The 15,708-nt window shown below is 41.2% G+C and overlaps 1 protein-coding gene across 1 annotated transcript in view; it reads right to left on the reverse strand.

Moving 5' to 3' along the window:
* Positions 1 to 15,708, reverse strand: part of elp4 (elongator acetyltransferase complex subunit 4) — a 201,724-nt gene that overhangs the window by 122,472 nt on the left and 63,544 nt on the right. The window contains exon 5 of the mRNA XM_067994193.1: positions 10,228 to 10,370. Within this exon, the coding sequence (XP_067850294.1) occupies positions 10,228 to 10,370 (143 nt within the window). The remainder of the gene's footprint in view (positions 1 to 10,227; positions 10,371 to 15,708) is intronic.

A 15,708-nucleotide genomic window follows, 5' to 3' on the forward strand; every position in this document is an offset into this window, starting at 1 on the left:
TATGCCATTGTTACGGCTTAAGTTTTTAGGAAATTCAGGACCCGTTACATTTTTTTTTAAAGTGTTTACATCTAACCATAGACATATAAATGTACAGTTGATATAATTTAATCGATGAAGCCATTAGTAATTTGGACCAAATTGCCAATATGAATATTAAATTTCAACTAATGAACAATTTCATGCTAGCAAGCAATCACCTTTTTTGGGAGGGTAGGCTGAAGTGGGGGGGGGAGAAAAAGAGACTGAAAATGGAGAAGCTGTTAATGTAGCAATATTAAAAATCCAACAAACAGCGCAAAGTAAAAAAAATACAAATGATTTCATTTGAAGTGCTATACTGTAAAATAATATATCATGGAGGAGAGGAGTGAAATAAAAATTTTAATTCCCGCAATTTACTACTGACTTCATCATTCACGAATTATCAGTTCAGTTTTACTTGCAGAAATAAAAATTATATTTCAATGTCTTCAACAGCATATCTGTTTTAACATTTAACAAAAATGTTCAGCAATACCACCATTACAAATAATTAAGTTGTTTAATAAAATCTTCATATTGCTGTTATAAATAATTAACTAATGTTTAATAAAAGCTGCTGTAACACTGCAATAATCAGTTAACAATATTCATTAAATACAAACAACTGTAACATTTGCTAATTGTTCATAGGTCAACAGTTTTGCTGAAAATTGATCATGGAAGCTTCTTTATAAATATTTAATAACCAACAATTAAGCTGTTAATCACTTGTAGCTATGGTGCAATTAAACGTTCAATGATAGCTTGTAGTTTTCCGCTTAAAATTGAAGTGTTTCTGCTCAGTGTTACCCCGAACTGAAAAATACCACAGGTTATTGACCAGTTAGAGAGGTATATGACTGAGGTCAGGCCACATAAGGGATGCAACGTCCTTTAGGTCAGAAGCTGATAATCGCCCTGCATTTATAACTCTTACTTTTGCTGATGCATTTTGTTGACTTTTTTTGATTTATATAAAATTTTAACTTGTACTCAAGTTTTCCAAGCTTGGCAATCTCCAAAAGCTTAGATCTGGCAGCCAGAACAAAAAAGGACAAAAAGTGAAAGAGCTGGTTTGTAAATTTCATTCACAATCAGACAGTTCTTGATGTACTGGCTAGCTTCAAAATCATTTGCTTGCATCAGGAATGCACATTTGGGTGTCCTATAAAGGAATAAATCAGTCACATCTCCCATAAATCCACCTCCTGTAGTTACAGTTATCAGACTAAATCTGGCTTTAAAAAAGGAAAGAAGCTTTTCTGCTCGAAGGTTCGCCTGTAAAATTCAGGGAAAATTTCTGAAACCGTTCTTGAGCTTATTTCACTTCGGTCATTTTGGAAGGGACTGATAATGACGAGCACCATTATATCCTCTTCCTATAGTGCGGTGCAATAACTATTTAAACTATGCGTCACAGTATCTGAAAATAACTTTTTAGTTCTTTTGCTGTAATTCAGTCGATGCGTGAATTTTATTCCATGAAAGGGGACAACTGTCATCCCATCAATCTCATTTCCACAGAAGCTGTTACCTTGTCTATGTTTGGGAGATTATGAGAGTGTCACACATTCAAATGCATTGAGAGAAATAAACAAGAGATCCAGCATTTACAATTCCCTAGCCTCTGAATTACGTCATGAGTTTGAGCATACAATCTAGGCTGACACTTCTGTGCAATATTGAGCAAATGCAGCATTGTCAGCAGAGCTGTATTTCGGATGAGACGTTAAACTGACGTCTGCCCATTTCAAGTGGATGTAAAAGATCCAATGTCACTATTTGAAGAGAACTCCCCGTTCTCCGTGTCCTGGCCAATATTTATCTCTCAACCAACACCACCAAGATAGATTAATTGGGTATTGCTGTTTGTGGGACCTTGCTGTGTACAAACTGGCTGCTTTACTTGTCTACAGAAAAATGGTGACAACATTTTAAAAAGTAATTCATTGGCTGTGAAGTGGTGTGGGTCATCCTGAGGATGTGAAGGGTGCTACATATATGAAAGTTTTTGCTTTCGCACAATCTAAATGTTTGTAAAACATACATCCTTCCAAAAATTTCAGCTTTATTCACAGTGGGACACATTTGGGGAAAATAATAAATGGGCTTTCCAGGCTCCATTCTAAATTCAACCATGTCCTGTGTTAAGAGGTAAAATCTCCATTCCTGGGCCTGACAGACCAACAAAGTCCCAGGTCTGATCTCTGATCTGAGGTAGCTCATCTCTGCTAGGGCAATGATATGAGTGGTTATTTCTGCATTAGGGAAGAGGGGAGGGGAAATGGTCAGGGTCCTCACTCCTAATTCCTATTCAACAACCCTGACTGAAAATGGAAGTGTGAGGTTGGGATCTGCTCAGTTTTATGTCCTCCACAATTACATTATTTTTTGCCACCACTGATATCGAGGCTGATGCATCAAAATAATGATCACCTGAGTGACTGCTACCTGTAGAACTGGAGGCCAGTGAGACAGGCAACACCTTCAGAAGAGGTGGGAAGGGGGAAGAGGGAAAAGAACTGGGAGTGAAAAAATAATTCAACTGCAGCTGTCAAAATGCCAATTAGAACCAGTAAAAAATCTGGGGTAGGATTGCTCTGCTGATACAATTTTGCAACATACTATGGCACTATAACCAGACACATTTATTCATCCAGCCTTTAATTCCCCCACTCAATGGGCTCGATTTTCGCGTCGGGTTACCTGCGGGTTTCCAGCGGGGGGGCCCCCGAAAATCCCGATATCCGGTCACATGACCGGATCGCGACGAAATCCCGACCACTTCCGGGTACCGCGCTGATGTGCGGGGCTGCGCGCGCAAGCCCCGCTGGTGGGAATCCCGCAGGCAATTAAAGCCAGTGGGGTTCCACTTGAGTGTACTTACCTTGCTTGTTGAGGTCAGTTAATGAGCTGAAGCAGCTGTCAAAAGAGGAAGTGTGGGATTTTAGGTTCAAGGCAGTGAGTTTCACACACTGGGGGAAACAGTCTCTCTCCAACCAGGCGTGTTGCAGCCAGCAGCCTGTGGCAGGTGCCAAGGTGCACTCCACGAGGGAGAGCCCTCACCCACGCAGGAGGCCACCGCGTCACATAGGGCAACCCCTGCCCTCCACCACCCCCCGCCAAGCCAGAGGACAGACCGACATGAAACCGCAGCCCCAGTCCGAGGAACCACCCACCTACCCTGCACAACCCCTCAGACCAACACCTGCCAGATGGGTGGTGCATGGACACCCTCGGAGGACGAACAGCATGACCAGCCCCAGCAGCCTCGCAGTCCACGCCGTCCGCCGCAGAGACGTGGAGCCCCCCAACACGGTGTTGTTGCACGCCCACCTGCACAGCAGGAGGGAGGGCTACCGCAGGGAGAGACGCATCGCAGCGGGCACTACCCTCGCCACAGGGTCCACAGACCGAGGCGCAGCTCCCCGGACCTCTCCGAGCAGCAGTGCACAGGGAGGCGCAGATTCGCTCGACATGTAGTCGTGGAGATCTGCAGGCTCTTTCATGCCGAGCTGCTCCTGGCTGGCCCCTGCACCAACTGCTTACCTGTCGCTGTCAAAGTCACCACTGCCCTCCACAACTTCTCCTCCGCATCCTTCCAGGGTGCAGCCGGCTACACCGCCGATGTCTCTCAGGTCTGCGCGGAAGAGCCCTGCAAATACACCTGCACCTACTCTGCAGTAACACGATGGGTGGCATCAGTGGTGGGTCCTCATAGTGATACCCAGGAGTGGGCATTATTGGACACAACGGACAGGATTCGCCGAGACATGGCAGTGGTGATGCCAATATAACGTGTGCTGTTTGTTGCTCTGAAATTCAATATAGGTAACACCCAGGACAAACCCTCAGACACCCTTGTGCACCCCCTTCATGCTCACGACACGTTTGCCTTACGCTGCCTACTGCACATATGTGATGCATGCCCTGTGGCTGCAGCACAGGTGGTGGCAGGTTGAGTGAGGCTGGCCATGAGGGAGATGCACGAGAGGGTGAGTATGGGATGGAGCAATGAGATTGTATGAGGATTGGGTTGCGTGTTAGTGGCAGGATGAGTACTGGCGAGGTGAGTAGGTGGAGGTAAGATGAGGATGGGGTTTGAGTGGGTATGAAGGGTGATGTGACAGAGTAGTGTTGGCGGTGCCGAAGGAGATGTGGGGTGGGGGCAGAGTTGTGGCAGACGGAGTGTAGGGGAAAGACTTCGTGTTCTCACTGTGGCTGACCTACTGCGGTCATTGCAGCGCCTCCTGCACTGTATGCAGGTGGGCGATATGTTGGTGGCGCAGGTGACCCCCTCTGCCACCTTGAGCCAGGCCTTCTTGGTGGCAGAGGCAGGCCGCTTCCTCCCGCCCGCCGGGGGGAAGATCTGTCTCCTCCCCTTCCTCCTCACCCCATCTGATGATACCTGGGGTGAGGCATCATTAAACTTGGAGCAGCCTTCCCCCTGGGCTGCTCCATGCTGCAATTTGTTCCATTGGTTGCAGCATCTGTCAGTGGAGGACTGTCCCTTTAACTAGAGAGCCTCCAGCTGACAGATCGTACTGCGCATGCGCAGCCCGCCCGACGCGCAGACCAGCAGCGTGGACCCCGGAGGAGCAGGTAATTGATTCCTATTAGTGTGTTGCCTGCTACGATTGCGCGGGCAACCCACTAATTTCGCCGAGCGTGTTGACCACGCTCCCGGAGGACCACCCGCTGGGAACCCGCAGACCTGCCAAATTCGAGCCCAATATCTCTGTCAATAAATGGTAATCCCTCATAAAATGTTCAATGCCTATGAAAGAAAATCCCTCCACACATTATATTAAAACAGCATGATGGATAACAAATGCACATGAATATCCTGTACTGAAAATGACATTTCCATTCAGCTTACAGTACAAACATAACTGTAACCAAATGCAGCAGTCAATATGTCACATTCACTAAGTCTTCCAGGCATTAATTTTATTGAAGTCCAACACTGAGCACTGGCCTGGTAAACTAAGGGTAACTTTCAGATTGAAGAATTCAACTGGTAGAGTCTTCAATTGATCTCCTTGCCATTCTTTGCTACACCATAGATTATTGCTGATCATTTCTTAGAATCAGCAGTATCTTATAGGAAATAAGAGCATAAGAAATAGGAGCAGGAGTGGGCCACTTGGCCCCTCGAGCCTGCTCCGCCATTCAATCAGATCGTGGCTGATCTTTGACTTAAACTCCACTTTCCTGCCCAATCCCCATATCCCTTGATTCCCCTGGGGTCCAAAAATCTGTCTACCTCAGCCTTGAATATATTCAACGACTCAGCATCCACAGCCCTCTGGGGTAGAGAATTCCAAAGATTCACAACCCTCTTTCTGAAGGAATTCCTCCTCATCTCAGTCTTAAATGGCCGACCCCTTATCCTGCGACTATGCCTAGTTCTAGACTCTCCAGCCATGGGAAACAACCTCTCAACATTTACCCTGCCGAGCCCCCCCATAATCTTATATGTTTCAATTAGATCACCTCTCATTCTTCTAAACTCCAGAGAGTATAGGCCCATTCTACTCAACCTTGCCTCATAGGACAACCCTCTCATCCCTCAGAAATTAATCTAGTGAATCTTCGCTGCACCGTCTCTAAGGCAAGTATATCCTTCCTTAGATAAGGAGACCAAAACTGTACACAGTACTCCAGGTGAGGTCTCACCAAAGCCCTGTACAATTGTAATAAGACTTCCTTAGTTTTGTATTCCAACCCCCCCATCTTGACACCATTCGAAAGTAATCTGGTGATGTAAAGTATGCTCATGTGGTATACACTAAGAATGCTTAACTCAAAGGCTACAAAGCGATCACAGAATCTTTACAAATTATTTGGTCATGTTTTAATCAGGATTAATGTACTTTGAAGAATTTTTGTTGAACATTAATTGTTCTTAAATAGTTACAGAGAGTTGTTAATATTTTGTAAAAAAAATGTATGTGAATAACTTTGCCAAATGAAACATCTCCATTTTAAATAATTATCACCTTCATTATTACATTGTCATCCCACATCTCCACTGAGGATTTTAAGTGTTAATATATGGGAGCAAATGTGTTAATGGAGAGAGGCAGAATGCGTTTCTAACATATGCATGTTTTTCAATGAACAGATGATTTTCTATACATTAATCACAAGGATTCTTTCAAATTAATATTTTCTCACCAAAAGCACAAACATGAACTTTGAAACACAGCAGCAATTCTGCTATATTAGGACAAGGACTGACAGTAAGGGGAATGGATAATTTTTCTATTTTGTACCCAATGATAGCACCAAGTACTTTAGTTAAGTATGGCATGGGTCATTTACAATGAAAGGTTTCCATATACTGTCTTGACAAAGTTCACAATACCAACCCTCAGAAAAGCACCAGAGTTGTGATGAAGATTTATACTAGAAATGTAACCTCTTTTTCTCTTTGACTGCCTACCCATTTTTTGTTTTTGTTTCAAATTTCCAGTGTTCATTGTTTTATTATTACCTCAGAAAAACACCCCAGCTATTCTATGATGATGATATTTGTATCCTGGCCGTCGTTATGAACAAGATTGCTAAATGCCAGCCAATTCCTGGGCTGTGGATTGGTGCCCAAGTGATACTGGATTGAGAGACGGCCTAAAGTTCTTTTAATCATATCAGCCATGATGGAAAGCATCATCTGTTTATTTCTGTTTGGGCTGAATGGCAGAGTACAGGTCACAGAATCAAAAGGACACTGCTACAATGTGCTGTACCAGTCCCTAAAATATTCTTGTAACAAGCAACAGTTGGCAACAATGTAGATGAACATTAGGGTACATAACTGTAGTTTCTTCAAACTAGTACTGTGCTGCCTAATGAAAGTTAAACATTTGTAAACAATTTTACAACACCAAGTTATAGTCCAGCAATTTTATTTTAAATTCACAAGCTTTCGGAGATTTTCTCCTTCCTCAGGCAAATGTTTCAAGAAAATCTCCGAAAGCTTGTGAATTTAAAATAAAATTGCTGGACTATAACTTGGTGTTGTAAAATTGTTTACAATTGTCAACCCCAGTCCATCACCGGCATCTCCACATCAAAGTTAAACATGTGACGTTTCCAGTTATCAAAATTACAATTCTGAAAATACACACTTCCAAAAGTCAATTATACGTTTGCGGAAACCTCAAAACCATATGTTTTCCTTTCAAGTAAAAATGTTCCAGAAAATGTATTTCTACTTTTTTTTTAAACTGTCCCTAGCTGCACATGTGCCTAGGAAAGCTGCACTGCACGCTGAAAGTAAGAATTGATCTTTTAACTGTTAATTACCACCAACAATTCTCCCCAAGCTCCAAATGCAGTCACACTTTATTGGTTTTTGCCATTAATTTAATCGATTCTATCTCCCTCAATGGCCGCTGAACCAGACTGTACACAACTTTGGTGTAATATTTGACCCGACCTGAGCTTCTGACCTCATAGCTTCTTCATCAAAAAGACGGCCACTTTCCTACTTTCAACTCCGTAACTTTACCTGCTTCCCCCCCAATTCAGCCAATCTGCTGCTGAAACTCTCATCCATGGCTTTGTCACCTCCAGACTTCACTATTTCTTATGTTCTCCTGGCTGGTCCCTCATCATCTACCGCCCCATAAACTTCAGCTCATCAAAAGTCTGCTATCAGTATCTTAACCTGCACAAAGTCGTGTTCGACCATCATCCCTGCCCTTGCTTGTCTACACTTTCTCCTGGTCCCCAACGCCTACAATTTAAAATTCTCATCATCTTAAGTTCCTTCATGGTCTTGCCCCTCCCTATCTCTGTAATCTCGTCCAGCCTTGCAACCCCTCCCAAACTCTCCACTCCTCTGACTCAGGTCTCTTCTGGATCCTCGTCCTCCCTTTGTCCCATTAGTGTGGCCGTGCCTTCAGCTGTCTAGGCCCCATCTTTGAAATTCCCTCCCCAAGCCCCTACGCCTCTCCACCTCTCTCTTGTCCTTTAAGACACTTCTTAAAACCCACTACTTCGATCAAGCTTTTGGCTATTGCTCCTAAAATCTCCCTCTTTGGCTCAGCATCTATTTTTCGATCATGCCTCTGTAAAGTGCCTTGTGACATTTTTGTATGTTAAAGGCACTACATAAATACAAGTTGCTGTTGAATTTCTAACCAATATCCAGCTACTAATTAATAATTATTCTTTTTGTAACCCAAAATAGCTTTAATTGCTAAGGTTAAAACAAAAAACAAGGCAAGTTTTTGCCATTTCATTGCAGTCTGCTAACCAATTGGGAGGGATTGTTAGTGTTTTGTCACTGGATGATGATGTCACCATGTTACCTGCTGCTGGGTTAAATAAGAATGTCAATATATGAGAATTACTTTTTAAGAAATATATAGATTTCACACAATTTTTACTATTGACTAAAAAACTGTTTTCTGCATATTAATGATCATCCTGTATTCGGTTTAATTTATTTTAAAAATTAAAGGACAGAACTGCTAACAGCAGGTAGTCTGGTGACATCATCTGCTGACTGACAACCACTGATAGTCTCTTCAGTGCAATTCATGGTTGCTGTCAAATAAATAAGATCCAGTTTACAACTTGTTTTATGTGAAACTGGAATTGTATAAAGATTAGTAGTGATAGAAACTATGATTGTTGGAAATTGTGCTTTACGACTTCTATTCATGTAGGCTCCATATACCATTTACATTGTTAAGTTTACACTGAAGTTAATTTGTTTGGCCTCCAGTTCAACATATATATTTATGCGCAGTGCTTCCTATGTTGCTGCACTCAATGTTACCTACAACAAAGTGTAAGCGGCAGTATAGCTTGGGGATGCTGACTGTGCATTGCACTGTTCAGAGCCCAGTCTCAGACTGGAATCTATAGTATAATAGTAGTAATGGGATGTCTTATGTATTTTCGAAAATAATTGACAAAAGTCTTTCAGAGAAACTAGTATTGGATAAATACTTGAAGGAAAAAATTTATAGGGCTTTGGGGAAAGAGCAGGGAAATGGGACTAATTGGACAGCTGTTTCAAAGAGCCAGCACAGGCACGATGGGCCAAATGGCCTCCTCCTGTGCTGAACATACTATGATACTATGTTAAGAAGTTCCCTGCAATCAGTCAATTTGTATGAGTAGCCAGGCTTGTATTTTATCTACCAAGAATGTTCCCCCAAAATGGAGTTGAAAACTGAAAAAAGGCAGGTTGTAGTAGTAATTAGATGAAATACAAATATACAACAAGCAAATTAAGAACACTGAATGAGAGTTGTGAGGCATGCTGATCAGGTTGTGCACCGTGAAGTGGACTGGTGGGAAACTTTAGTAGCAACTCAATTGTTATCTGTTGCCAACAATGCTTGCTCCTCCTCACTAATCCCTTCCACCTCCTTCAAGATCTTAATGAATTGGGAGGTTGCTGATCTCACAAGACCAGTTGGGGAAAGAACCCAAACTACCACTGTTAAGCAGCACACTGGAAATAAATAAAAAGAACAGTAAGGCACTGCAAGAATCCTCAGAAGATCCCAACTTCACCAGAGCAGAATTCTTTCTCAAGTCACACTACATTAACACTTGAAACTAGACTTCTTCAAATCAATTTTGCTCGGCTTTATGACGGTTTGCAATTATAAATTGTTCCCCGTCTTTTTTTATTAAGCAACTTGGTGGCAGGCTTAATCGGGTTACTTGTGTGCATGCATGTCCGCCCAGTCAAGCATGGAGCTGAAGGGAATGTTAACTACCCAACGCTGACAAGAGAGACAGCTACAGATCATTCATTACAGAATAAAATTACACAATAAAACCACTGCTAAATGGTGTTTCATCTTGAAATTAAATCAACTATAGTTAAATCAAAGAACATTTGCATTTCAGTAATTGTAATAGGATAAAAATTTAAAATAAGCTCCACCTAATGTTATAATCTGGTTATATGCGGAAAACAGTCAGAAATGAATATGAAAAATCTAACAGAGTTATTCCAAGAGTAGAATTTTGTAGGATTAACAACAAAAAAAAGCCTTTTCAAAGCAATAGTGAATACATGTACCCAATTGCTTTAAAACATTAAAACAATGGTACAGCAACGTCATCTGGAAGTGTTGAATAGATTCTTCAATAGAAATGTAGAGATTAGCTGTTTATGCAACATGAACTCTTTTGCAATTTCCCTTGCAGCTCAGGTGAGAAACTTACCCAAATTCGGTAGCAGATGAATCCAAAGGAACTTCATCGGGTAGGAAAAAGCTGTGGCATTTGACTGAGCGCTGGAGCTCGGTACTCATTGTTTTAGATACATCGTAATAATGACCAAATCTTGAGGAGGACGTCAAGGCTGTCTGTCAAATGAAGCACACAACTTTAAAAATCAAACAGAAATCACCCAAAATGTACCGGCACTGAATCGAATTTCAGGAAATGGCAGAGTGAAATATCACTTGGATGCAAAATATTAGCATGCCACAATACAAACACATTGTATAATCACACTGAATCTTAGTATTACAATACTGGAACCACAGCCATACTGATTTATGACTCCCTTTGGAAGAAAAACAATAGTAAGCACAGTAATGTATAAACGCTAACTTAAAATTTGCTTCGTGGAAAGTTAACGCTTTTACTGGAGCTCTCTTACTGACTCAGTTGGCAAAAGCAGGATGTCACATACAGCTGAGGTTCTGGGCTGAGTTAGCCGATCGTAGCTCGGCTGTCAGTACAGAGACTGCAGTACCCTTATGTCCCCAGTGTGGGGGAGAGGAACATCAGTTAGGGTACCCACTCATGATGGGTATTAGCTGTGGCTCAGTAGGTAGCACTCTCATCTTTGAATCAGAAGGTTGTGGGTTCAAGTCCTGCTCCAGAGACTTGAGCTCAAAATCTAGGCTAACGCTCCAGTGCAGTACTGAGGGAGCGTTGCACTGTCGGAGGTGCCGTGTTTCTGATAAGACGTTAAACCGAGGTCCCCATTTGTCCTCGCAGGTGGACGTAAAAGATCCCATGGCACTATTTCAAAGAAGGAAGAAGTTCTCCCCGGTGTCCTGGCCAATATTTATCCCTCAACCAACATCACTAAGACAGATTATCTGGTCGTTATCACATTGCTGTTTATAGGACCTTGCCGTGAGCAAATTGACTGCGGCATTGCTTACATTACATAAAGTTGCATAGAGTCTACAGCACAGAAACAGGTCATTTGGTCCAACTCATCTATGCTCTGCACGAGTCTCCTCCCATCCCTCTTCATCTAACTCTATCAGCATATCCTTCTATTCTTTTCTCCCTCATGTGCTTATCTAGGTTCCCCTTAAATGCATCTATACTATTTGTCTCAACTACCCCTTGTGGTAGCGCGTTCCATATTCTCACCACTCTTTGGATAAAGAAGTTTCTCCTGAATTCGCTATTGGATTTACTAGTGACTTTCTTATATTTATGACCTCTAGTTTTGGACACCCCCACAAGTGGAAACATTTTCTCTACGTCTATCCTATCAAACCCTTTCATAATCTTAAAGACCTGTGTCAGGTCACCCCTCAGTCTTTTTTTTAAAAAGAGAAAAGCGCCCCAGCCTCTTCAGCATTTCCTGCTAAGTATATCGTCTCAGTTCTGGTGTCATCCTTGTGAATCTTTTTTGCACCTTCTCCAATGCCTTCATATCCTTTTCATAATATGGTGACCAGAACTGTCCAAGTGTGGTCTAACCAAGGTTCTGTACAAGTTTAACATAACTTCTCTGTTTTTCAATTCTATCCCTCTAGAAATGAACCCCAGCGCTTGATTTGCTTTTCTTATGGCCTTATTAACCTGTGTCGTTACTACTGTGTTGTTATCTAAATCCGAAATCAATTTGCTCCTCTACTCCATTTAGACTCTTATCCAAGCAGTATGTGGCCTTCTTATTCTTCCTACCAAAATGCACCACCTCACACTTACCTATATTGAAATTCATTTGTCATTTACACACCCATTCTGCAAGTTTATTAATGTCTTCCTGTATTTTGTCGCACTCTTCCCTTGTATTAACTACACCTCCCAATTTGGTGTCGTTCACAAATTTTGAAATCGTACTTCTGTTTCCAGAGTCCAAATCATTAATGTAAATTGTGAACAGTGGTTTCAGCGCTGATCCCTGTGGAATACCACTTCCCACCTTTTGCCAGACTGAGTAGCTACCCTTAGCCCCTACTCTCTGTTTTCTGTATTGTAGCCAGCTTGCTAACCATTTTGCTACCTGTCCCCTGACTCCATATGCTCTGACCTTAGTCATGAATCTGACATGTGGTACCTTATCGAAGGCCTTGTGAAAATCAAAATATATTACATCTACTGCAATACTCTTGTCTACTTTTTCTGTTATTTCTTCAAAGAATTCAATAAGATTGGTCAAGCATGACATCCCCTTTTGAAATCCATGCTAATCTTAATTATATTTTCATTTTCTAGATGTTTTTCTATTACATCTTTGAGTAAAGATTCCATTATCTTTCCTACCACTGACGTTAAGCTAACTGGTTTATGGTTCCTCGGACTTGTTCTATCTCCCTTTTTAAATATAGGAATAATATTAGCTGTCCGCCAGTCCTCTGGCACTATTCCCTTTTCTAATGAAATTTTACATATATGTAATTGTGCCTCTGCTATCTTTTCCCTAAATTCTTTTAATATGCGCGGATGCAACCCATCCGGATCAGGGGTTTTATCCTCTCCAAGTTTGATTAGTTTATCAATTATCTTTCCCCTTTCTATCTTAAAATGTCTTTATATCTTTTTGGATCTCTGCTTCTAATGTCATACCCTCCTTGTTAATCTCCCTTACAAATACTGAGGCGAAGTAACTATTCAATATTTTTGCCATTTTGCTGTCATTACCTGTGAGTTTATCTTGTGCATCCCTTAGTGGCCCTGTCCCTATCCTGATTTTTCTTTCTTCATTTATGTGTCTGTAGAATACTTTACTATTTCTTTTTATATTTCTCGATAATTTAATTTCATAGTACCTCTTTGCACTTTTTGATTACACTTCAAAAAGTACTTCATTGGCTGTAAAGCGCTTTGGGACATTATGAGGTTGTGAAAGGTGCTATATAAATGCAAGTCTTTCTTTCTTTCTTTCTATCTAGTTCACCCCATTGGAAAGAGCATATGTGTGACAGATTGGGCTGAGTTGTGATGAACCCCTGTGGTTGAATAGCCTACTGGCACTCACTGTCTGGGCTTACACAAGTATAGATACTTTTGCAAGGCACCAGAGGTGACTAGTGCCTGTGGAATCAAGAGACTTTTAGGAAGGAAGGGGCATAAATTGGCAGAAAACAAAATAAGGCTAATAAAGGGTGACGTAAAATCTATAGGGTTTTAAAAACAAGAATAGCACAGTTAGGTGACAAGGAATGTTCTGCATTGCTTTATATGTATTGCTTCACAACTGTTTCGCTACTTAACAATTAAAAAACAGCAATGTGTGAGAGAAACTGACTAGTCACTATTTTAACAATATCTTTACAATTGGATTCTGAAGTTCTTAACATTATCCACTGAATTCACATTTCTTTTATCACCCTTGCAGTATAAATATAGAACATAGGCCCATGCTTTTCAGCAAGAAATGCTGTTGTAAACATATCCTATGAGAGTGAATTTATTGTTGTACAAGTACTGAAAACAATTTATACAGGGGTTGTCCTTTGGTCTGTATAATCTAGTCTTTATCTGGATTACCCATCACAATGTTTTTATTGCATTCTCTGCTAGAGCTCATCTTTTCATTGTGTACATCCTAGTCTCCTTAACATTTTAGCAAGGCCCTGACTAACTGAACTTTGATCTGATGTCTTCATTCAGGAAAGCACCAGGTAGTCTATTTCAGATGCAAATCCTCACTGAGGCCCCGGTAGTGTTTTCTAAGACAGCAAAGAGAAGAAACAAGAAGTTTCCAGGGTCCACTCAGAGGATCCCAGGGCACACTGGTGTCCTTAATCCACACCGCTATATGGATTAAGGTGGAGGATAACCTTTTTTTTTAATTCACAAGAAAGAGTATTGCTTCTACAAGCTGGGTGGAGACAGATCTTACTATAATAAAACAGTATGTAATAAAAGCATGGTCTGTGTCAGAGAATTGTGAATAGGCCTCGCTTTACAAATTCCCAGGCCCAGTGGGAAGCTTGCTAAGGCCTACCTGAACCAACTAAGTGTGAGTAATCTGGCTTAGTTGAAAAGCTAGGGGAAAGCTTTTCTTTCCTCAGAAGTTGCAAAGTTGATAAATTTATTATCGGAGGCAACTACGACTTGTGCTTCTTGTCCCCCTCATTGCTTAAGCATGGATAGGCTGGAAGAGAGGAACAGGCAGAAACTGTCAGATAGCAGACTGCTGGCTTTCAGTCTACTGTCTGCTGCTAAATGTTTCTAATTGCAACACTAATGTGTTAGAAATCTCAGATTCAAGATGAACCTAGGCAGAAAATTGATTTCATGCTGTGACAGCTTATATATTGCCCCAAGTACACAAACATGTCATTGAGAAGCTTTTGCATCCCACAATTTTGTTTACAGATGAATTGCAGTTACTTTAGTAACCTTGAAGAAAGGGACTTTTTTTTGATTTTTAAGAGCTCCTGCAGAGTACACTACTGGTGGACATGTTTCTGTCCCCATTATACAGCCATCTGTAAGATAATGTACAGTGCTGTTGCAATAAATGCCAATGAATCATTCACATTTCAAGAGCTTAGTTAAATTTTAAACCATGACATCGCTCAAAAATATGTGCAACAATCTGTAGAAATAACTGGGACGTACAAGCATGGAAGAACTGGCTGGTGGGCCTTAAAGGGGCTATTGAGCCTGCGGTCTTTTTATGTCACTTGTACGTTATCTTCACAATGATTAGATTGCTATGACAATGAAGCTGATACATTCTCAAGTGCTTTCTTTACTCATTTAGCACATGGATAAGCAAGTCAATTGCTTGATTCAGTGCTTTCCAAGTGACAGATCATACCAGCTCTGTCAAATATTGTTCAACCATATTTGATTCAGTATTGGGTTTCGCTGTCTTGTGGCAGTATATAGATTTTTGATGAAATGAATGCAAACACGCTAATATACTTTCCACGTTTTAACCCATTGCCTGTGTCAGAAAACTTCCACTAGGTATCATTAAAAATACTAGACAAATGGTTAACCTTCCCAGAAACAAACTGAGAGATCCGTCCGAGTCAAGACATGGAAGTGCATTTATATACACCTCTGAAGAATAGAGAAACATTAGGGGCAAGTACACATTGCAGCTGTAAAAACACTTGATTTTGATTTAAACACTTGAGTGATTTAAATTAGTTGTGGGTTGAGCAAGAATTATTATGAATTGGTTTAAGATAAATGTGATAATATGTACAGGTGTAAACTATCCAGGCTGGTGTCATTATGCATTCTGCAATACTGTGCAATCTCAAAGATCTTGCTTAAATGTTAAGGAAAGTAGGGACATAGATTTTAAGAAGGCAAAAGGTTAATTCTAACTCATTTTTTGGTGACATCATGAAGTTCCATTCCACTGACATGAATGGAGATGGTGAACGGGAGGCAGAACTCCCCCTTTGATGTCACCTTAGGAGGCGTTCTGCATAAATGTCTGGTCCCAGGCTTTTTCTAAGCATAAATCACTATTACGAG

This window comes from Heptranchias perlo, chromosome 12 (genome assembly GCF_035084215.1).
Source record: "Heptranchias perlo isolate sHepPer1 chromosome 12, sHepPer1.hap1, whole genome shotgun sequence".
Classification (NCBI taxonomy): domain Eukaryota; kingdom Metazoa; phylum Chordata; class Chondrichthyes; order Hexanchiformes; family Hexanchidae; genus Heptranchias; species Heptranchias perlo.